The 23782-nt window shown below is 42.1% G+C and overlaps 1 protein-coding gene across 1 annotated transcript in view; it reads right to left on the minus strand.

Annotated features, from left to right (window-relative positions):
* The window catches only part of CWH43 (cell wall biogenesis 43 C-terminal homolog), a gene marked incomplete at its 3' end in the record, with an annotated part of 46441 nt that overhangs the window by 4604 nt on the left and 18055 nt on the right, over positions 1-23782 (minus strand). Inside the window, exons 8-13 of the mRNA XM_079779373.1 lie at positions 20273-20398; positions 16506-16585; positions 14063-14168; positions 12342-12477; positions 7685-7834; positions 2655-2799 (exon numbers count right to left, since the gene is read on the minus strand). Of these exons, the coding sequence (XP_079635499.1) occupies positions 2655-2799; positions 7685-7834; positions 12342-12477; positions 14063-14168; positions 16506-16585; positions 20273-20398 (743 nt within the window). The remainder of the gene's footprint in view (positions 1-2654; positions 2800-7684; positions 7835-12341; positions 12478-14062; positions 14169-16505; positions 16586-20272; positions 20399-23782) is intronic.

A 23782-nucleotide genomic window follows, 5' to 3' on the forward strand; every position in this document is an offset into this window, starting at 1 on the left:
TAAAGCATTAAACCAGTGCTCTGTTTTGAACTGCCAAGAAAATGTGTGAGCTGCAGTAATAAACATGCCTTTGTGCATGCTGTTTTCTCTGCCTGGCTCTGCTGGTCCTTTAAGGTCCACGTTATTTATTCATTCTACAGATATTTTGTGGAGCACCTACTATATGCCCATCTAGCTCCTGTACTAGATGCCGGGAGTACACAGATGAACATGGTCTAGAGAGGGAGTTAGGCAGGGAAAGCAACGATTATGATATGTTCCTGGCTCCCTGCAGCTTTCTAGGTCTCTCAGCCCGAGGGGAATTTACAGAACCTTCCTTTGTCATCCTACGCCTGCACACCAGCTCTGCTGTTTCTATATGGTTTTTTGTTTCTGTGTCTCCACCCTCCCCGTCCTGAGCAGAGGAACTCTTAATCACATTGGCTCTCTGGTCCTCTCTGGCATTTGGCAGGCGCTCAATCTATGTTTGTTAAATTGAATCACTGGAAATAAACACATTTTGGGAATAATCACGAGTCTTTTGGATGTTGAAAGCTTGAGACCAGGGTTATTTTTTATCAGAGAAGCAGAACATACACATATATTTTTCTATAGTGTGTTAGAAAAACTCTAGATATGGAGCTTTCATACTAAAGAAATTTTCATTTTCTTCTTTTTAAAAATCCTATAAATAAAAAATATACCTGACTTTTGATCGTTTCTCAATTTTACTCTTAACGTTTAATTAAAAACATGCTTTTAAATCACTAAAAGACTAGACCACAATTTATTACCTATTTCTTAATTTTTTTCCATAGGGTTGGTGGTAGACATATGGATGTTTGTTAATCTTTACTATTTTATATCACACCTTCACACACATATATGCCTTTAGTATATTCAAAAAAATGTAATAAATTTAAAATTTAAAGAAAAATGTTAGTGATTAAAAAAGCAAATAAAAAAAGCACTGTTCTGGTTTGCCTTGGGAAGCGATGAAAATTTAGCCATTCAGCTGTGTATTCTGGGAATAATAAACTGTAACTGTGCTTAGCTATCATTTTATTTTATTAGGTTTTTAAAAAGTGCTATCAAATTTTAAGACTATAGAATTTAAATACTCATTTCTTAAAGAGAAAAATCTGTTCATCCAAGCATTTATGACCAAAACTCTCTGCATTAATAAACTTCCTGATAGGAAAAGCTATAAAAGAACCCACTGCCAACCTTGACACAGCTTCTGACCATTAACAGTGGAAACCAAGAGAGAATTAAAAACAACAACAACAAATAAAATTCCTCTTCTCTAAATACTACCCATATGCCCCCCCGCCCCCCCCACACACACACAGAAATCCTTCTCTTATTAGGATATAATTTTTTCTTAGACTTGCCAAATATCACATTTTCTAACATTCTTTTGTGCTTCACAGGCCATGTACTTGTACATTTACTTTATTTGATTTTCTATGTACAGCCAGACACACATAATACATATGTGTGGCCACCACTTGTCGAGTGCCTCCTCCATACGAAGCTGAGGGTTGTACAGACATTTGCTTATACTTCATCATTACAACCCTATGACACAGGAGAAATTGCTACCCCCACTTTATAGATACAAACATTGAGGCCCAAAAAGGTCAACTAACTTGCCCCAAGGTCACACAACAGCACCAGCGAGGCTGGTAAATGATAAGAGACCAACTGTACGTAGAGACAGGCCCAGCCAACGGTCAGCAGCAAGGCCCCAGAGTGGGACTATCTTAGGACCCCCCACAGCCGAGCCACCTGACAACACGAGTGAATCCAGAAAAAAACAACCACCACCAATTGAACCCACAAAATTATAAGGATATTGAACCAGGGCTGATTTAAGCCAGTAGGTCGGAGGGGGTTTGTTGCATGGTGGTGGATAACTGGGGCAGCCTCCGTGACCCACACTCCCCAAGTTTACCTTTTACCCTCTGGCCTCTTCTTAATCTCTTTCCTGAGATAATTTCCCTTCTCGTCCCTCATCCTTACCCCCCTGACAGCCACAGAAATCAGGGATTTTCTTTGTTCTTCCTTTTGCACTTCTCTAATTCCATAAGCCATGTCATCTACTTCCATGGCTTCAATGATCACCAAGACAGAGGCCAGGCTGACGTAGCTCAGTGGTTGAGCGTCGACCTATGAACCAGGAGGTCATGGTTCAATTCCCGGTCAGAGGCACATGCTTGGGATGCGGGCTCGATCCCCTGTGTGGGGCGTGCAGGAGGCAACCGATCAATGATTCTCTCTCATCATTGATGTTTCGATCTCTCTCTCCCTCTCCCTTCCTTTCTAAAATCAATAAAAATACATTAAAAAACAAAACAAAACAAGACCATGGTGTGACTCTTACTCTATACCTCTAGTCCTGATTGCCCTTCTCAATTCCTGATCCAGCTACCTATTGAGTGGCTCCATTAATATCCCACAGATGCTTCAGCTCGGCCTAATGCTGACTTCTCATCTTCTTTGCAAAATTCTTCTTTCTTATAGATTCTCTATAAGAAGTGTCAGCATCCTGAAGCCACAATAAGGAGTCCATTGGGACCCCACTTTCTGCCGTATCCACTATGCCAGAGATGAACTCATGCTCTTAAACATGATGTTACTTAACACATCAAATCCTATTATGATTGTGTTACCTTCACATTGCCATGTTCAATGAGCTGTCGATAATCTCTGGAACCAGGTGCCGAGGTGATATAACCCAGAAATACCACCTGATTAGAGCTACTTTTCAGGAGTTTTGAAATAGCAATAGCCTGAAGTTTCCTGTCGAGGTCATCTCTAAAAAAAAAACAAAAACAAAAACACCAAAAAATGTAATTTTGTTTTGTATTTGAAAAACAACTTTTAAAAAGTCTTAAGTACTTAAGTTCCGCCCCCCCCCCCAAATATCTTTAAGTAGAGCACAAACCCAGAATAATTCCTACCTAGGCAAATGTCTTAATGTTCTAGAAATGAATGAGATGGAGGGACAGTGCTTCAACTGAGTAGGCTGACACACTTTTGACTAAGAACAACAAGGTCTTTTCCCACAAATCATCTGGAGTCAACTTGATTTAAATATCTACTCCAGAACAGCATTTGCTAACTCTTCATCAGGAGAAATTATGTCAATAATCATCTGAGATACTCGGTCATCAGTATCACAGCTAAAAACTAGTAGTAAAAAATAAATATTTTTAAAGAAGCAGCAGCAGCACAAGCAGCCGTGGCCAGAGGGAGAATCCTAACATTCACAGAGCACACAGGACTCATGGAACCTACTCGGTTCTCTCAAGCAGTGGCTAAAAGTGGCTAAGCATGATACAGTATTTTCATGATGCAAAGCACTGTTAGTGTATAACTGAGATAATTAGGCAAGGACATCAAGCTTTGGGGTGCTTTACAATCTATTTGGGGAAAAATAGGGACATCATAGTTAAAATGATGCAGCCAGGAAAACTGAGAGCACTCTAGGTGTTTCAAACAAAGGGAATTTAATATAGGGACTCATTACCTACGTGATGGGAAGCCAAACAGTAGCCAGTGAGGCAACTGGCGTTTTGCAACAAGCAGACACCAGTACCACCTCTACAGCTAGAGGGACAGAGAAGGAGGTCCAGAGGCCAGAAGCCAGCCCTGACCGGTGGGAGATGGTGCTACGGGGAGGCTGCCCCAAAGGAGCTGGGGTCATCTAAGGAAGAGCTGGAGCCACACAAGACACTCACTGGCTGCCAGAAAACAAGAGAAAGCTGAGAGGAAGGATGGGAAATACCCTGTCCTCGCCCCCCTCTTGCCCCCCAGCCCTGCGAGTGCCTCCCGTTGGCTACACCTCCCCAGAAGCCAGAACATTACAAAAAACAAAACAAAACAAAACACTATGATGAAGGAAGATAGAGGGAGATCATGAGGACCTAGAAGATTGGAGACACTTCATTACGGTAGGATCTGAAGACAGGGCAAAGCTTAGATGAGCATGTGTGGACCGCTGAGTACTATTATTAAAAGATGTCTCAAGATAAGAAAGAGGGAAAAGAATGATCGCTTAACATCTTTGATAATGAATTCTCCTAATCACTGAGAGGCAGGCATTAGCTCTATTTTTAAATGATGCTAAGTAACATGTCTGTGTTGTTTCCCATCTCCTCTGCCCGGACCCATTCTCAGCCCTTCTCTACGCCCGGGGAGGCTGACCCCTGCAGATCTCATCTCCTGGGCTCCCTTGTCTGCTGATTTCCAGTTATGTTTCACCAACTGGAGGCTCTGGCAGGAGGTAACAGGTTGAGAGGAGAGAGAAGTCAGGGTGTTCTTCTCTAGTCCCTGGGGGGAAGTAGCGGCATTCCTCCTGCCTGTGGCCGCTCTTCCTGGTTCCAGCTCTGACTCTGGGAACACAGTTTCCTCTGCCCGACCCTCAGGACAGTACTGGTTCCCCACTGCTACCTTCGCCTCTCTCATCTGTCCCTTTGACCCTTCTGGTCCATTAAGTCCGCAGTGAATGCTGTTCCTTCTGACACATCCTTTGGAACCAGGATTCAAATCCAGGTACAGAAAAGTCCAAAGTCACTGCAACACAGTGTTTTTGTACAAATGTATTTTAGCTATATATCACTGGGAAATAGTCTATACTTTTGACTTCACATTTTCTCAGCCCAATGACTTTATCAGGTGGGCTGCAAAAGAGAATTGTAAACAATTTTCAGTGACATGTGATCTGAAATTCACTAAGGTTATGTTGCATTGGAACAAAAACCAGGTCTTCAAACTACAGGTTCTGTGCTTTTTCCTGTTTGTGCATTTCTGCATATTCTAGATGAAAGGAAAAACAACGGCGATGAACTGGTGACTTCATTACCTAAACTGAATTTGCACATGGTGTGTACCTAAACCACTCCAAGACATGCTGCCATTTCCTATTTATCGGCTGTAAAGGGATAGCTGCGTAGCCAGTAATTTTTAAAATCTCGTGGAGTCAGCTAATGACATGGACAAACATTCTGTATTTCATTCCTAATACGGGCTCATGTGGGTGTGTGCCATAATCACTAGGAAATGAAACCTCTAAATATTTACTCACAGTAAGAACCTTGTCTTTGGTATTGCAGGAAACAGAGACAAACCAGAATACGGAATGATGGCTTCACAACTTATCTGAAGCGTGACCTTTCTCGTGTCCCGTGCTGGGAGGCCACGTGTTCGTGGGCAGGGCTCTGAGGAGGGACACTGGCTGAGGCTCAGAGGACAGAGACTGGGCCCAGCATGGGCTTCAGACCCGGCAGACATTGGATCTGTGTTTGGTGAATGAATTCTTCCTAAGCTGCCCAGCATACCTTACAGTTAGAGTTGTCTGACCTGGTTCAATAATCAAGGCCAGCATTTACTGAGCACTTACTGTATTCTTGTACTTTGCATAAGAGAATATGTCTCATTTAATCCTCACAAGAACCCTATGAGACCGGCAGGCTTATTGCCCCTGATCGACAGATGAGAAAGCTAGTTAAGTACCTCAGTGAAGGACATGCCTTGAATTAGGATTCAAACCAGGTTGTCTGATTCTAGGATCTGGAATTCCATGCGCTTGACCGTGAAACTACACTGACTCCCTTCCTCCCGCGGGTACATCTCCTCCATAAGGGCTAGCTCTTATTGTGGCTGATGTTGTCAGTATTATTAAATCAAGCGAGTAAGATAGCAAGTCAAGGATTTGGTGCTATTCAGAGAGCTTGAAAGACGTGGTTAATAGAAAGTTAGACAAGGCTATCCTTCCAAACACAGCCTGAGCGCCATCTCTCAGTCTTGTCTCCTCCCTTTCCTTTCAAGTCTCTTCCTTACATTGCAGAGGAGCTGGGAGGGAGTTGAAGGGGGTAGGGGAAAAGCAAAGAAAAAGGGAAGGGGGAGATACAACTGCTTCTTAGGTTAAAAACCTGGCAACCTTCAGACACAAAAGTGCCTATTTTTTAAAAGATAAACCCAACTCAAGTGCCCTTTTAAGGCCAGTGGAATGATTTTTGAATGCCTACACTTGCTACACGAAAATTACTGGGAGAAATAGAAGGTGTTTCTCCAAACAGCTTTTTAAAGAGATATGGACCATCTATATCATCCATCTCCCAAACACCCTTTTTATATCTAAGGAGGCAAACATGTATTACTTATGCTCTTATTTCAGAACATATGCAAGCATGCTTTCTCAGATCCCCATAATTCTGTGAGAAAAAGTGAGGCAACAGGAAATTAAGGGTAGCAGACACATCCGTTTTCTTCAGGTAAAACGTACAGTGTGGCAGTGATGTTTTCTAGTGTTCTGTGTGTCATTTTAAAGCTCTGTGGCCTCGTGTTATCAATGTGAACAGAACCTGTTTGCCCTATTTTATAGCACTCAGCCCTTTACAGCAGTGTTTTCTGTTATCATTACTGTTATCATTTTCTGTTATCATTATGTTTACTGTGGTAGAGTATTAATTATATACCTTGATCTTTGCTTTTACAATCTATTTTGGGCATTTTTCATGATTTAGTCAGTACTAAGTCACTGGTTATGTATGTTATTTTTGGGGGATAAAACTCATTGCCCAGCCTGACTGGCATGGCTCAGTGGTTGAGCATCGACCTATGAACCAGAAGGTCACGGTTCAATTCCCAGTCAGGGCACATGCCCAGGTGTGGGCTTGATCCCCAGTGTGGGGCATGCAGGAGGCAGCCAGTCAATGATTCTCTCTCATCATTGGTGTTCCTATTTCTCTATCTCCCTTCATCTCTGAAATCAATAAAAATATATTTTTTTAAAACCTCATTGCTCATTCCTCATGTCTCCTCGTAGAGGGACTTTTTAGAAAACCATCTCTGGCCTCTCTCTTCTTTTGGGGAGGACTTTTATAATTAATTAAGTTTAGAAGAATGAACTGGGCAGACTTGTCTCAAGTCCTTCCTCTCTCCTTGAAAACTATTAGTTTGCAAATAGGGTATTTTCTGGTTTATTCTCTCCACTTAGGTGAGAGCTTGATAGGGCAGGCTCCGCCCCTGCTGTTTGGGGAAGCCAATTTCACATATTGTTGGGAGACGGATTAGCAGTTCCATGTGGCCGGACTTAACCATGTCCAACAGGCTTATCAGAATTAAAAGTGATCTTTTGGTAGCCCTGCCAGATTCCTCTGCCCACCTACCCGTTGATTAGGAAAACATGAGGGACCAAGGAATGCCATTTAGTACTCTCAGACCCCAACAGTCCTTCCAACTGTGGTAACCCTGCAGGAACAGGGACGTTCCTGTTCCTACCGCGGCCCCAAGTACCTCCAGGCTCTGAATTGGGTCTGCCTAACTCCTGGCTGTGTGGCCCTGGTTGGACAAGTCATGTAACCTCTCTCAGCCTCGTTTCTTTGTCTGTAAAATGGGGCTGTAGCAGTACTTCGTACAGGTTGGAGTAAATACAATACTTAGCACAGGACCTGCTCCGTAACTGCTGGCTAACACAACCATCATCGCTGCCTTGTGCCATCATTAAGCACTGCCTGCATCTCGAAGGTGTCTACTACGCCTGATTTTTAAAAGCAATCACAAAGGGCAAAGTATTTTGGGAGAAAAAAAAAAGAAGAAGAAGAAGAAAGATAGGTCATTTGCATAGAAATCAAAGTAATGTGTTAATAATGTTTCTTGGCATTTGTGCCCCATCAGGCAGACCAAAGAAACCCACTCATGATTCCCAAAGTGAGTCACAACGAAGTCCACCAGTTTGTCCGAGATGTTCACGGTCAGTGCTATGGCTGGTGCAATCTCGCCCTCTGGCGACGGGAGAAGGTGATGCTCCGATTTCACAATGGGGTATCTGGACAAAACCATAATCCTGGGTGGGAATGAAAAGAAACATCATTGTTGGTCTGACCACATCATGCAGACGGGACTAAGCAAATGATGTTACTAAGGGACATGTCACACTTGAGCATCCCACCGAGGGACACTCAGAGCAATAGTGCAGTGTGGAGATGTATGTGGCAGTCTGTCCATCTATTGTATCTCTGTTTCTTAGCATTTCTCGCTGTGTCACTAATAAACTCTGACGTCAGAATTTTATCAACTCTGTTTTAGTACGTGCTATGGAGACACGAAAAGGGGAGAACTGGTAATACACAAAATCCATTTTACTTGCATTGTTACTTTGGCAACATATTTGCATAAACAATTCCAATAGTGATCAACACATTTGGGAATGTACAATCTTGCCCGAAAGCACACAACGTCGCAATTTACAAGATTAGAAATTAAAACCTGTTCAATAAAGATGTGGAAGCATGTTCTACCTCAGCCAAGTCAGACAGCTTCAAAAGGGTGAGCAGAGCTCAGACTTCGGCTGGCTCCTCTCCCTGGCAGCACGCACTCTCTCTGGCCCCTCATGGAGCCCCTCCGAGGAGACTATCTCCACTGATAACTGAATTTATATGTCCAGCCTGTCCTGTCCTACTCAGCTCTCCAGGCTACACATAACTGCCTACTGGATGGCACTTGTCTGTTCAGGGGCATCTCAAACTGAGCACAATCCTGCTACTTCCTGGTCATGCCCATGCCATTCAATGGCATCATCTCCTATCAGGTATTTGGGCCAAAAACCTACATGCTGCCCCTGACTCTTCACTTCAGGGCTTCTGACACCTAAACCATTACCGAGTCCTGTTGGCTCCGTTCCCCCTTCTCTCCATCTCTGCGGCTCTCACCTGCATCTCTCACCTGCACAACTGCATCTGCCTCATCACCTGTCTCCCTGCTCCCACTCTTGCCCCTGACATTCTGTTCTTCCAAGAACAAGTGGAATGATCTATTAAAAATGAAAATCAGCCCTAACCAGTTTGGCTCAGTGGATAGAGTGTCGGCCTGCGGACTGAAGGGTCCCAGGTTTGATTCCAGTCAAGGGCATGTACCTTGGTTGCGGGCACATCCCAATTAGGGGGTGTGCAAGAGGCAGCTGATTGATGTTTCTCTCTCATTGATGTTTCTAACTCTCTATCCCTCTTCCTTCCTCTCTGTAAAAAACCAATAAAATATATTTTTGTAAAAATGAAAGTCAGATCAGATTACTCCCATGTTTTAAATCCTCCAATGGCGATCCATCACAACTGAATTAAATCAAGTCCTAGGCATGGATAAGGGGGCTCCCTCAGATCAGGTGCCCACTCTTGACCTCATTTTTCATCAGTTCTCCATGAATCCCTATGCTTCAGGCACACCAAGCTTGATCCTGCCTCAAATCTTCACTCTGGTGGTTCCTGCAGCTCTTCCCATGGCTAGGTCCTAGGTTCTTCTGCTCATGAGATTTTCAAGTAACCTTCCCGACCATTCTACCTACATTAGGATCTCCTTTGCCCCTGCCTACCCAGTCACTTTCTCTATAGCATGTTTCCTTTCCTACATGGCTTATAATCACTATCTCAAATGATACTATTCACTTCTTTTTTTGTAAACATCTTTATTGTTGAGAGTATACAGATGTCCCCCTTCTTCACCCCCATTGCCCCCTCCACCCGGTTTTCACCCTGCCCCAGGCCTTCACCACCCTGTCTGTGTCCTTAGGTAAGATCTTTAGTTAATCTCTTCCCACCCCTCCCCCTTCCCCTTCTCTCTGAGATTTGTCAGTCTATTCCATGTTTCCAGGCCTCTGATTCTATTTTATTCACCAGTTTATTTTGTTCATTAGATTTCTTGTTCATTTATTTTGATTTTTAGATTCAGTTGTTGGTAGATATGTATTTATTGCCATTTTATTGTTCATATTTTTAATCTTTTTCTTCTTCTTCCTCTTCTTAAAGAATACTCTTCAACACTTCGTGTAATACTGGTCTGGTGGTAATGAACTCACTTAGCCTTTTCTTGTCTGTGAAGCTCTTTATCTGATCCTCAATTCTAAATAAGAGCTTTGCTGAGTAATCTTAGTTGTAGGTCCTTGCTATTTATCACTTTGAATATTTCTTGCCAATCCCTTCTGGCCTGCAAAGTTCCTGTTGAGAAATCACCTGACAGTCTATGGGTACTCCCTTGTAGGTAACTAACTGTTTTTCTCTTGCAGCTTTTAAGATTCTCTCTTTGTCTTTAGCCCTTGGCATTTTAATTATGATGTGTCTTGGTGTGGGCCTCTTTGGATTCCTCTTGTTTGGGACCCTCTGTGCTTCCTGGACTTGTAAGTCTATTTCTTTCACCAGGTAGGGGGAGTTTTCTGTCATTATTTCTTCAAATAGGTTTTCAATATCTTGCTCTCTCTCTTTTCATCTTCTGGCACCCCCATAATGCGAATGTTGGTATGCGTGAAGTTGTCCCAGAGGTTCCTTACACTATCTTCATATTTTTTTATTCTTTTTTTTTTCTCTTCTGATTGGGTGTTTTTTTGCTTCCTCATATTACAAATTGTTTATTTGATTCTTGGAATCCTCTACTCTACTGTTGAAGATTATTCTGTAAATTATTCTTTATTTCAGTTAGTGTGTGCTTAATTTCTGACTGGTCCTTTTTCATGTCTTTGAAATTCTCACTGAGATCTTTGAAAGTCTAAGTCCATTGAAGCTCTCATGGAAATTCTTGAGTAACCTTATAACCATGGTTTTGAACTCTGTATCCAGTAGTTTGCTTGCTTCCATTTCTTTCATTTGTGATATGTTTGTCTCCACATTTTGAATGCTTCCCTGGGGATTTGTTTCTACGTATTAAGTAGAGTGGCTATGTCTCTTGGAATTGGTAGAGTGGCCTTGTGTAGTAGGTATCCTGTAGGGCCGAGTGGCTCAGCCTCCCCAGTCACTTGAGCTGGGCACTCTAGGTGCACCCCTGTGTGGGCTGTGTGCATAGTCTTATAGTTGAGCATTGATTGCTGTTGGCACCTCTAGGAGGAATTGACCTCCAAGTTAATTTCCTGTGAGGACCCACTGTGAGTATAGTGGGAGAGCTGCTGTGCAGAAAACACCCCGATGGAGCAGGACTTGCTTCAGTGGGGCTTTAGTGCTCACTGAGTCTGCCTCTTGAGTGTGTCATTTGTGGGTGTATAGAGTTGAAATCTGCTATGGTCTGAAGCTGTCCACTGGGTACACTGGCACTAGGGGGCCACTTGGCAGGAGCTATTTGTATTGGGCTTGGAGGTGCCCAGGAAAGTCCCACCTGCGAATCAAGGCAGGCTGGTGCTAGTGCCAGGTCTTGGGCCTTTTATTGATAATTTTGGGGCATGCTGACGCCAGCTGTAGCTTGTTTGAGAGATTTTAGCAAAGTCTGAAGCCTGAGCCAGGACAGGTCAGGCATATGGAAAGGCCGCTGCAAACAGGTTGGGTGGGGCTGCAAACTGGATGGGGCAGGATCTAGGGGAATCCCCAGGGCAGAGCAAACAGTGTGTTCCAGGCTAATGGAGAGTCAGATATGGCTTCCAGTCAGCCCTGTGACAGGGGAGGTCCCAGCACAGGAACAATGACCCCTGCAAACTCCACTGTCAGGGAGAAAGCTGCCCCCAAGTTCCTGCCCCAATGCCAGACAATCCAGTTCCTCTCCATATGTGTTTGGATCCCCCAAAGCTGCCACCTGGCCCTGGAGCTCAAAGGAAGCAGGACCTTATAAGTTTGTGCTCAGACCCTTTAAAAGGAATACCTGAGTCTCCAGCAGCCTCCTTGTCACTCAGACCCAATCCCCACTGGTTTTTACAGCCCGAGTTACAGGGACTTCTCTTTCCAGCTCTGGAACCCCAGGCTGGGGGGTCTGGTGTGGGGCTGGGACCCCTTGCTCCTTATGGGAGGCCTCCACAGAGATGATCTCCCTCCTGATTAAATAAATGGCACACGTGGGTGTTGGACCAACCTGTTCCAGATCTCCACCTTTCCTACCAGTCTCAAAGTGCTTTCTTCTTTACTTCTCTAGTTATAGGACTTCCATTCAGCCAGCTTTCAGGTGGTTCTGAATGATGGTTGTTCTGTATTTTAGTTGTAATTTTGATGTGGTTGTGGAAGGTGGCAAGTGAGTCCAGCATTGACCTATGCCGCCATCTTGGTTCTCTCCAATGTTATTTACTTTTTTGTGTCCTCGTTTATTTTCTGTATCTTTACATGAGAATATAAACTCCATGAAGACAATGTCCAGGTCTGATATGCCTACTGTTATAATCTCAGCTCTTACGCTGTATGGTTTCTAGTGGTAAATTGAAAATATCTGGTGATAGGAAAACCATTCAAACAATTATGGAATATGCATGTCTTCGGCACTTCCTCATCCCCCAGGAAGCATCAGTGGGGCACAGTCATGGGACTAAGGTCCGACAATCTCACCTTCCCACTCTAAGCCTCTGCTGCCTGGCCTTTCAGAGTTATGTTCAGGATTAGTACCCAAGGAACACTCACCCCCAAGTGTGATCCCTTGTGCTTGGACCAAAGTCAGTATAGAAGCCCAGCTTCTCCCCTAACCACATGGTTAAGTCATTGTTCCCAATAAAGGGCTTAGAAGCATCACTCTCCAAAATTGTTATGAAATCTGCACCTGTTCAGAAAAAAAAAAAAAGGCACACAGTGATTAACCACAACAATGCAAACACAATGAGCAAAACGTTGTTCTTGAACCCGTTGCCTTCACTCAGAAATCCAAAACAAGTTCTTAAAGAGTCACGAAAGTGACGTGAACCAAATCTGAGCTATCAGGGAGCTTTCCCATATTTAGAATGTAATTAATACGTGGGGCACCTTAAGAAAATGCAGAAAAGGATAAAAACATAACTTTTCTAAATTTTCAAATAATATTAACCTCATTCCCCAAATCTCAAATAAGCATAATGCCTTTCTCAAATACCCAATTTATGTCCAGAAATAGAGTGGTGCACAATAGCATTTTACTTTTGGGCAAACACCTCCATAGTATTGGCACAGAAGTAAGTGTATTGGTTTTGCCAGACCTGACCAGATGTGCCTTGGAGACCTGTAATCAGGACTAAAGGCCAAGGAGATTTCTTAGCCGGATTAAACTCGTACAGACCCTCTGCAATTTCCCGGGAGACAGGCTTATCATTAGGAATAACCAGAACAGTTCAGCCTTTTACATATCTTGCTCCACGTTCCATGCAGTTGATCTAGGAACCAAATGCCCACATATTTTCAAGGATGCTTCATTCAAAGATGAGCTCCCCAGGCATGGAAACTTAAAATTGTCCCTTAGGCTATTTTAAAATTTTAATTGGAGAGCATTATGCTAAGTGAAATAAGCCAGTTGGAGAAAGATAAATATCACATGATCTCACCCATTAGTGAAATATAATGAACAACATAAACTGATGAAAAAAAATAGATCCAGAGATAGAGAAGCATCAAACAGACCGTCAAACTTCAGAGGGAAGCAGGGGAGGAAGGGGGGCGGTGGTAAGAGATCAACCAAAGGACTTGTATGAATGCATATAAGCATAACCAATGGACACAGACACTAGTGGGGGGTAAGGGCATGTGCGGGGAGGGTGGGGGGTGTGTGTGGAGGTGGCCAGGGAAAGGTCACTGTGGGGGAAAAGGAGACATATAATACTATATGCAATACTTTAAACAATAAAGAATTTTAAAAAATAATAAAAAATAAAGAATTAAAAAATAAAATTTAATTAATTTACTTATTTTAAAATCATTATTGTTGAAAGTATTACATATGCCCCCCCCTTTTTCCCATTGCCCCCTACTAGCCTGCCCCTGCCCTGTGCCCCAGTCCCTTAAAGGCAATTTGCTTCACAAATGAGCATCACTCTGATCCTAACAGTTTTAACCTGACAGTTTATTGGTCTCCAAAGTGAGTCCCCAAGTGACAGGAGCCACCAGCAGGGGCATCTCTAAGAGCAAAGGCATGACAAGAATCCCCTGTAGATACCCAGTGTGAGGCTTTGTTCAGAATCAACAGAATTAATTGCTCTCAAACAAAGACAAATGTGATTATAGAAGCTAAATCCTCCTGCAGCTGCCCACCAAGGTAAAGCCTTTTTAAGAGATTAGTTTATGACCCAGCAAACCCTCCTCCTGGTACTTATGATCTTGCTCAAAAGAAAAGTAATAATAGTAGTTTCTCAAAACCTAAAACTAATTCCAGTAAGACCCACCTGTTTCATTAAGCAGCTGAGCTGATCTTTCTAGACTAGACCATCCTTCATTGTCGAAGCCAAACCTGAAAGGCCAGATGGCAGCAGAGACTTCAGTAGTTGGTGCCTGAGGAAGTTTTAATGTGAATTAGGATAACTATAAACAACGGCAGGTTCAATGATCCCATTTTTTCCACCTCCCTCTACCAAAATTCATATTTCAGCAACGGCATTTCCGTATCTGCCCACATTTAATTCATAAAAATAAGGAGATATTTGCTAAATGGTTTCTCATAATCCTCAGTGAACGTCTAGCTTAAGCTTAGAAGTTTGGAACGTGAGCATTTGTAATAAAGGTTGTTTATAATAGCAAACATTTAGAAACAATCTGGCTGTTGTTGCAAAAGGCAAAAATAGGAAAATGAATAAATAAATTGTATCACTTACAAATAACAGAATACTACACAGAGCTAATAAATGAGTTGAGGATATGTATTTCCACGTGAATGAATCTCACAAAGATGATTTTAAGAAAAAAATAAGTTGTAAAATATATATGTCAGATGTCATTTAGATAAAGTTAAAAAAAATGGAAAAAACAATACTGTCTTGAGATAGAGCATGTATTGTAACAATATAAAGAAATGCATGGAAATGATAAACACCACATTCAGGAGAGGGGTTTCCCTTGCCCCGGAGAAGAAGGAGATCACAGAGGGGTACAGAGTCCTTTAACATGTTTGTAAAGTGGTGTGCCCCTTCTAACTGAGGTATGGGGGTGCTGCTCCCCTACTGTCCCCACAAGGCCAGGCTCAGGAGCACAGCCCCTTTCAGAGTTCCTCTTTGGGTCAATGGGCTCAGCCAGAGAATGCACTGCCCAACCCTAATCATCATCTCAAACTAATACCTTCTGGCCCACAACAGGGATCCTGTGAAAGAGGATGGCAGGATTAGAACAAATCCATCGCCACAACTGAAAAATACCTCAAAGTGGGCCATAGAGCTCAGACTGGGAGAAGAATAAGCAGCAACTTCAAGGTGTCAGAGGGCCATTACTCAACACAAAAAGCTCAATGTGCCACCAGCAGTGAGCTGGGCATTTCATCTTTACACAAGAAAAATTACCCCGTTTAGTGAGTGTCACATAAAGAGAATGGAACCATCAACAGAGAGTTCAAGAGCATGGTTATATTCAGCAAGCTATCCCTTTTCATGCAACTAATTAACTCTGGATTTTATCACCCCAAAACCTGGTATTCCCTCATTCCTCCAATCCTCAGTAAATGCTACCTCCCTCCATCCAGTTGCTCAAACCAAAAAAACAGAAGCCATTCTGATACCTTACTTGTTCCTCTGAATACTGTCTCTCTCCCCTACTAGAATGTAAACTCCGTGAGAGCAGGCATCTTGTCTAACTCGTTTGTTTACCTTCTATTCTCTGTCACCAGGCACAAATGAGACATTCAAAGATTTATCAAACGAATGAATGAATGAATGGCGAAAAGAACAGGCACAAAATCCAACTGAAATGACTCCTTTTGAAAAGAATCCCTGACATTACGTATCCTCTTCTGGCTGACATTATTTGCAGTAATAAATAATGATAAATAATAAATAAGTAATAAATAATAAGTAAAGGGAAAAAGAAAGAGATCATGTAATGAGCTTAATTAAGAAATAGTTACTGAGTTCCAAGGATGTGCCAAGCACTCCATGAGGTGCTAAGAGTACCAAGGTCAACAAGAGAAGCAGGCTCTGCATCTTCAGTATAGCTTTTTATTTAATATGAAACATTTGCCTGGTAATACAGATTGCTAAAATCCAAAGTTAACCCATGAATTCTATTTTACCTTACCCAAAACTGTGACTCTCACTGCATTATGATATGCATCAAGCTTTTTATCAGAGCGGAGGATAGCATAACATTGCAATGACTTACTCTTTCCCACTTCTCTAACAGAGAAAGGGAAAAAACATACAAAATTGTAGACAGCAAGAGGGAAAAGAAAGAGACAAGGAAACTTCCACACCTCATCAATACACAAGTTACCCCAAATCTGAAAAATCAAGGATTGTCTGTAAGATTTTTATTCAATCAAAGAATCTCACATTATTGCCTGCAGCAATATCTGCCAGAAAGTACAAAGAAGCCATTGTAAAGTAGGTCTTTATTTCATGGTTTAGATATGTTAAGCCATGGGATGAGAAAAATAACTTCTATGTATAACAAAATCACAAGCAGTTTGCCTCAACAATGTGTGTCTATCCTGTCCCAAGAACCCAACCCATCTTCATAAAATAATTCTGTTATTAGCCTCTGACCTAAGGGTTAAGGCGATGAAATACAGGGCCTTAAAGTCATTAGATCCAGGTCTAGAGCTCAGTCATAATGGAGAAGTGTACAAATGTATATATATACATATATATCCTACAAAATCCTATGTTAAGATTGGTATTTACTTACCCTTTTGCCCAACTTCCTCTCATAGCTTTTATGCCGTAGTCCTAATCCTAATAACCCCACACCAACGAGCAGCCACAAAACTAAACAGAAAGCAAAGATACTTGTTTAAAAGAAGTTAAGTTTGCTTAAAAAATAACTTGCATGAAATTATTACACCTATTAATCAAGGATTTTGTGCAAAGGGGAAATGTCTAATTCCTGAGTTAATTTTCATGTGTGACATGCACACATAACCCGTACTTGAATAACAGGTTTTAAAGAATCTGCCCTAAAAATATTCCAATAGCCATGAGATTAAAGTAAATCATAAATACATACAAGGTAATATACAAGAAAACAACTTTCCATGAGCAGGAACCAGCAGGAAAAAATCATTCTAAAGAATCAAGCCCACAGCCCTAGCTGGTTTGGCTCAGCGGATAGAGCACTGGCCTGCGGACTAAAGGGTCCTGGGTTTGATTCCGGTCAAGGGCACATGCCCGGGTTGTGAGCTCCATCCCCAGTAGGGAGCACGCAGGAAGCAGCCAATCAATGATTCTCTCTCATCATTGATGTTTATATATATATCTCTCCCTCTCCCTTCCTCTCTGAAATCAATAAAATATATATTAAAAAAAAGAATCAAGCCCACAAATACTTGATATTAAATTTTAAGAATCAAAATATAGCCCTGGCCAGTGTTATTGAGTGGTTAGAGCATTGGCCCACCACCGAAGGGTCACAGGTTAGATTCCTGGTCAAAAGCATATACCTAGGTTGCAAGTTCAATCCCCGGTCCTGGTTGGGGTGCGTGAAGGAGGCAACCAATGGATGTGTCTCTTAATTGATGTCTCTCTCCCCCGCCCCCAACCCCGCTCTTCCACTCTCCCTCCCTTCCACTCTCTCTTAAAAAAAAAACAAAAATCAATGTCAAAAATAGCCTGGGGTATGGATTAACAAAACAAACAAACAAACAAACAACAAAAGAATCAGAATATAAAATAAGGCACTTAACATGTTTAGAAAAATAAAAGAGGACATTCAACAGTATGACTGAGGAACATGAGACTAACTCAGTGATCAGGAAAATTTGTAAGGAAATTAATAGGCTTGTAGAAATAAAATTATATCGTAACTATAATAACTGAAATTAGAAACTCAATGGGCAAAATAAACAGCAGATTAGACAAAGCTGAATAGAGAATTAGTGCAAGGGGCAGTTTAAAAACAAAGGTAGAGAGCCCAGTTGGTGTAGTTCAATTGGTTGAGCGTGGTCCCATGCACCAAGAGGTCACCAGTTCGATTCCTGGTTAGAGCACATGCCCGGGTTGAGGGCTTGATCCCCAACAGAAGGTGTGCAGGAGGTAGCTGATCAATGTTTCCCTCTCATTGATGTTTCTATCTCTCTCTAAAATCAATAAAAACATTGAAAAAAAAAGCAAGAAGATAAACAAGGAAAGTATATACCTAGAGAAAGTAGAAAAATAAAAGTAAGATGATGGAAATAAATCCTAACACATGAAAAATTGCAAAAATAGTAGATTGAACTCTGAAGTTGAAAGACAAAGACTGACATTCTAGAAAAGGCAAAACAATGGAGACAGTGGTTGCAAGGAGCTTGGAGGAGGGAGGGAAGGGTGAACAGGTGGAGCACAGGGATTGTTTAGGTAGCAAACTGCTCTGTACAATACTGTAATGGTAGAGACATGTGATTACACATTTTTCAAAACCCATAGGACATACAACAAAAAGAATGAACTCTAACGTAAACTATGAACTTCAGTTCATAATAATTTACCAATATTGGCTCATCAATTATAACAAATATACCACAATAATGCAAGATGCTAATAATGGTGGAAGCTGTGGGGGTAGGAGTCAGAGGAGGTACTGGTATATGGGAACTCTGTACTTTCTGTTCAATTTTTCTGTAAACCTAAAACTGCTCTAAAAAAATAAAATCTATTAACATTTTTAAAAGATAAAGATAGTGGTTCCATGGGTAGGGGAGGGAAGGATGAATAAATAGGCAGATCACAGAGGATTTTTAGGGCAGCGAGTGAAACTTCTCTGTATGATACTATAAGGGTGGGTACATATCATTATACATTTGATACAAACCCATAGGATCTACCACAAACCCATAGGATCTACCACACCAACAGTGAGCCCTACTGTAAACTATGGACTCTGGGTGACAGTGATGTGTCTATGTATGTTCACCAATAGAGATGAATGAACCACTCCAGTGGGAGATGTTGATAATGGGGGGAGGCTGTGTGCATGTGAGGTCAGGGGGGTTATGGGAAACCTTTGTGCTTCCTGCTCAATTTTGTTATGAACCTAAAATGGCTCTAAAAGAGAAAATCTAGTTTAAAAAATCACATAAAACTGTCTAAACAACTTGTAAGTAAATTGTTCCAAACGCCTCAATTTGATGAATCAGTTAAAGACTTATGGTTCTTAATAATAAATTAAAAAGGCAAAGATGGTCGGGATTCAAAACAAACAAGCAAAAACTGCCAGATCTTGGTTTCAAAACATAAGGACACAAATATATTTTTTTAATTTTAAAAATATTCTTGAAAATAACCTTTTCCAATTATTATAGAACACATTTTAAGGTTTTTATATAATGGTCTTACTGCTTTGTAACATTTCTTTTAGAAATATATTGAGATTTTATGTAGCTTTCTTTTTTTAAAAAAAATGTTTTTATTGATTGCAGAGGGGGGAGAGAGATAGAATCATCCATGATGAGAGAGAATCATGGATCGGCTGCCTCCTGCACACCCTCCACTGGGGGTTAAGACTGCAACCCAGGCATGTGCCCTTGACCGGAATCGAACCCAGGACCCTTCAGTCCACAGGCCAATGCTCTATCCACTGAGCCAGACCAGGTAGGGCATTTATGTAGCTTCTTGATTGTTTTCTATCTCTTCACACTATAATATTTTGTCTTCTTTAGTAAAGTATCAACTCATTGAGGATGTAGACCAGTTTTTTACCTTTTTTTTTTTTTTAATTAAACCAAAGTTTATTGGGAGAAGCCAGTCCTGGAAAAGGTGCAGCTAGGGTCCCAGGAGCAGCCCGTGACCAGAGCTTCTTCTCCATGTTACAGGCGGGAGTAGTTCAGCATCCAAGCTAATTAAAGTCCATCAGTTCATGTGTGAAGGCCCACATGCCATAAGCCACGTGTGTGATGGGGGATGTGCTTCCCACAACAGGGACGTCATGTATGCATTGTGCCCTGCGCCGGGGAGAAGGGGGCCTTTCCATGTTTTTAAATCCTACGTAACACTGTGTAGTTGTGAAATTTATTGTATCCAAAACACCATGTGCAAATTTTATACATTCAATAAATATTATTAATCTATTTCATTTGAAATGAGTCTTATTAAATAGTAAACTTATTTCATGTTTGACTTTATAGCTCATCAATATTTCAAAAGTTAACATATTTAATCTCCCAAAAAAGAAGAAAAAGAAATGGAAAAATAGCCTCAACTATTAAAACAAAGCATTTTGGAAATTTTACCTGTTAAATCAACTTATCTATGTTAGAAGTGAAACAAAACTAACACAGAGTATTTACAGTTGAAATGACATATCAGAGATTCTCTTTAAAGTATTTCACCAAAAACCATAGGGAAGATAGCTGTTAATAACAATTGTTGGAACTGGGCGAAGGGTACATGAGGGTTCATTATACTCTTTAATTTCATATATGTTCAAAGCTTTATATTTTTAACAAATGCTTTTAAAAAAGAAAGCAAAACTATACTTACAAAGTTTCATATATTTTTCACTCTTTCTGAAAAGCACATTAGGGCTGTTTTTTGTTTGAAGAAGAAAGTCAAGACTTTTCTTAGGACCAAATAGCATATTCAGCCCAATAATTAGCATCACTGTCCCTATCAAAAGAAAAAGAATATATTAGACGATATTACATCCTAATCCAAGAATCCTTCCTATGATAAATACCAGAGGCCAAGGCTTCAGTGACATGGGCACATCCTGAGAATTCAGTTATTAAGTTAATTTATCTCAGTTCCTTGGCAGTTGCTCTAGCAGTACTTTTGATCATGGGGGTGATCGTAAGCAATCAGCTCAGTAGAACCCTGATGGATTTCTTTTAATTTCCCGAGTGTTTCCTTAGTTGTTAGGTTGCTGAGCATGTGCATCACTATTGACCGGGCAGAGGAGGGTGGAGCTCAGAGAGAGGAGCCTTCTGAACAGCCTTAAGGACTCAGGCTTCTCCACGTGGCACAAAGGAGGCCAGGTAGGTTCTCAACGTGGCGGTGTTCCTGGCAACAATTCTGGCCTAGGATGTGGGTGTTCTGGGCACTGGCTCCCCACAGAGTGTGCATGCTGGAACACACGGTGACAAAGAGGTGGGCCAATAAAGCTGAGTTCAGTTGGGATGTATTACGATGTAGCTTGCATGGAAAGTTTACGTACTTTTAAGGTGGTACCGAATAAGAGTGGAAACGGAGATATGACTGAACAATATATGAATTAGGAATTGTCAAGTAAGAGTTAGGTTTAGGTGGCAGGCTAACAAAACAGAACAAAACAAAATTATGTGTCATTTCCAGGAAATAGCAGGAGAAACCCAGACAATAACTAGTTTCTGACTGAATACACATTCTTTTCAATTGTATTAAAAGCTACTCTGAAAATTACCAAGATTTCTTAATTTTGTGGCCTTATCAATATAGTGTCATGCTTACTAAAAAAAAATAATAATAATTCTTACTTGAGAAGGCACTCAAAAAGCACATCACGCATAACACTCTGAAGAAGTGAACTTAAACTCGGAACAGCTCTTACTTTCATTTGTGCTCTCCACATGGCAGACCCCTAAGCAAGCTGGAGGAAGGAAAGAGCAGGGCATTGCATAGGAGGACAGAGCAGGACAGAGCACACACACCTGAAAGAAACCAGAAGAAATACCAAGTTCGCAAAGCCAAGGTTATCGCGGAGGAAATGCAGCAATGGGTTTCTCTAATCAGATGAGAGCTTGAATTCACCAGAAATATCAAATTTTTAACAATCATTTTAAGTATTTCATGTCATTTTAATATATATCCTATCTATTAGAGGGGATATGCTAATTGACCCTCATGCCATCGCAAAGATGCTGGCACCCACAGCCAATAAGGAGGGAATATACTAATTGATGCCACGCCCTCAAAGATCACAGCGCCCACAGCCAACAAGGAGAGAATATGCTAATTGACTGCCACACCCTCAAAGATGGTGGCGCCCACAGCCAATAAGAAGGGAATATGCTAATTGACTGCCACACCCTCAAAGATGGTGGCGCCCACAGCCAATAAGGAGGGAACATGTTAATTGACTGCCCCACCCTCAAAGATGGCAGTGCCCACAGCCAATAAGGAGGGAATATGCTAATTGACTGTCACACCCTCAAAGATGGCAGCGCCCACAGCCACAAGATGGTGGTGCCCAGTCCCCTCAGCCCCACCAGGGCGGCAGGCATGTGGCAAGACTGGGCCCGCCCCTAAGCAGGCCCAGCCTTGTCATGTGCCAGCCTCCAGAGTCCCCCAGTCCCCTCAGCCCCCCAGCTGCCCAGGGCTGGCCCAAAGTGCAGGCAAGCCTCGGATGGTGGCTGCCCAGCCTCCCAGGGCTGTCCAAGGCTCAGGTAACCAGTGCCAGCTGAGGCTTGCGCTGCCAGCAGTGGCAGCAGCAGAGGTGTGATGGGGCATCATCTTCCCCTGATCGCCGGGTCGCCTCCCGCCCCTGAGGGCTGCCAGACTGTGAGAGGGGGCAGGCTGGGCTGAGGGACCCCCCCCTCCAGTGCATGAATTTTCATGCACCAGGCCTCTAGTATGTGTGTGCGTGTGTGTTTGTGTGTGTGTGTGTGTGTGTGTGTGTGTGTGTGTATTCCAAATCAGCCTCTCCTGACAGATGTCTAGATAAACGTATGTGAAAATGTCCAAAGTAGTTGGATGTTTACCAAGGGCCCAGGGGAGACGGCAAAGGAACTCGGGTAGAAGCCTAGATATGCAGCACTCACCCCAACTGCACTTCCACAGATATTTGTTTAATTTTATCTACGGTGTTTCCCCCACTACACTGAGGCTTCAGGTCGGCCAGGGCACTATGTCTTTTAAGTCTCCAGAACACAGGAGGTGTGCAATCATTTTTTTAATGAGTAAATGAACAAATGGAAAAATGAATGAATGCACAAACAAGAACTGAATCCCCTACTAACATGTTTTGGCTCTTCACTTTTTCAAAGGTTTTATCCTTGAAGCATCTGACATGTTTTACTTAAACTATAATGATAAGCAACATTTGATTTATAGATTATACATCAGTAATTTCATCATTGCCAGCAAACAATTTTTGAAGTACTAAACTGGGATGGGTTTATGAAATTTTAATTATAGCACGTAAGTTCATAGCCACTGAAATGAAAAATGTATTTATCCTATGATTTGGGAATTTATCATTTACACTAAGATTCACATATGCAAAATATATTTTATGGGTAAAAATATAGTAAATAAAAATCATAGATAAAATTCAGAAGAAGTGAAAAAAAAATCACAATTCCCAAAAAATGTATACACACTTTAACAGACAGTAGCTCAATTGATGTTTCTTTCTTTTCAGGTTTAACTCATTGGAATTAAAAAATTATTCAAAGTGTGTATACATCTTTTTGGGACACCCTCTTTCTCAGCATATCATAAATACAAGTGTTACCTAGTACCTCTTTTATACTTTACTAGCGTTCCTGTTGCAGGAAAAATCCTGCAATAGGGTTTCCTGCTGCACTCTACCCTGCCCTGCCTGCTCTCCTCCCTTGTCCCCCACCCCGCCTTCTCCACCAGCCCCCCTGCTTTTCTCCCTTCTCCGCCAGCCCGCCCGCTCTTCTTCCTTCTCCCCTGCCCCGCCTTCTCCGCCAGCCTGCCTGCTTTTCCCTTCTCCCCCGGCCCCGCCTCCGCTCCACCCTTCTCCACCGCCCCGCCTTCTCCGCCAGCCCGCCTGCTTTTCTCCCTTCTCCCCCGGCCCCGCCTCCGCTCCTCCCTTCTCCTCCCCCCGGCTTGCTTGCTTCTCCGCAGCTTTGCTCCCTTCTGCAGCTCTTGGCTTCTTTCTACGCTGTCTTGATATGCAAATTAGCCGCCATCTTTGTTGGGGTAATTTGCATACTCGTCCTGATTGGTTGGTGGGCGTGACTTGGCTGGTGGGCGTGGCTTGGGCATAGCGAAGGTGCGGTAAATTTGCATATTTGTCTATTATTAGGTAGGATTATGAATTAAACT

This window comes from Cnephaeus nilssonii (assembly GCF_951640355.1).
Source record: "Cnephaeus nilssonii genome assembly, chromosome: 1".
Classification (NCBI taxonomy): Eukaryota; Metazoa; Chordata; class Mammalia; order Chiroptera; family Vespertilionidae; genus Cnephaeus; species Cnephaeus nilssonii.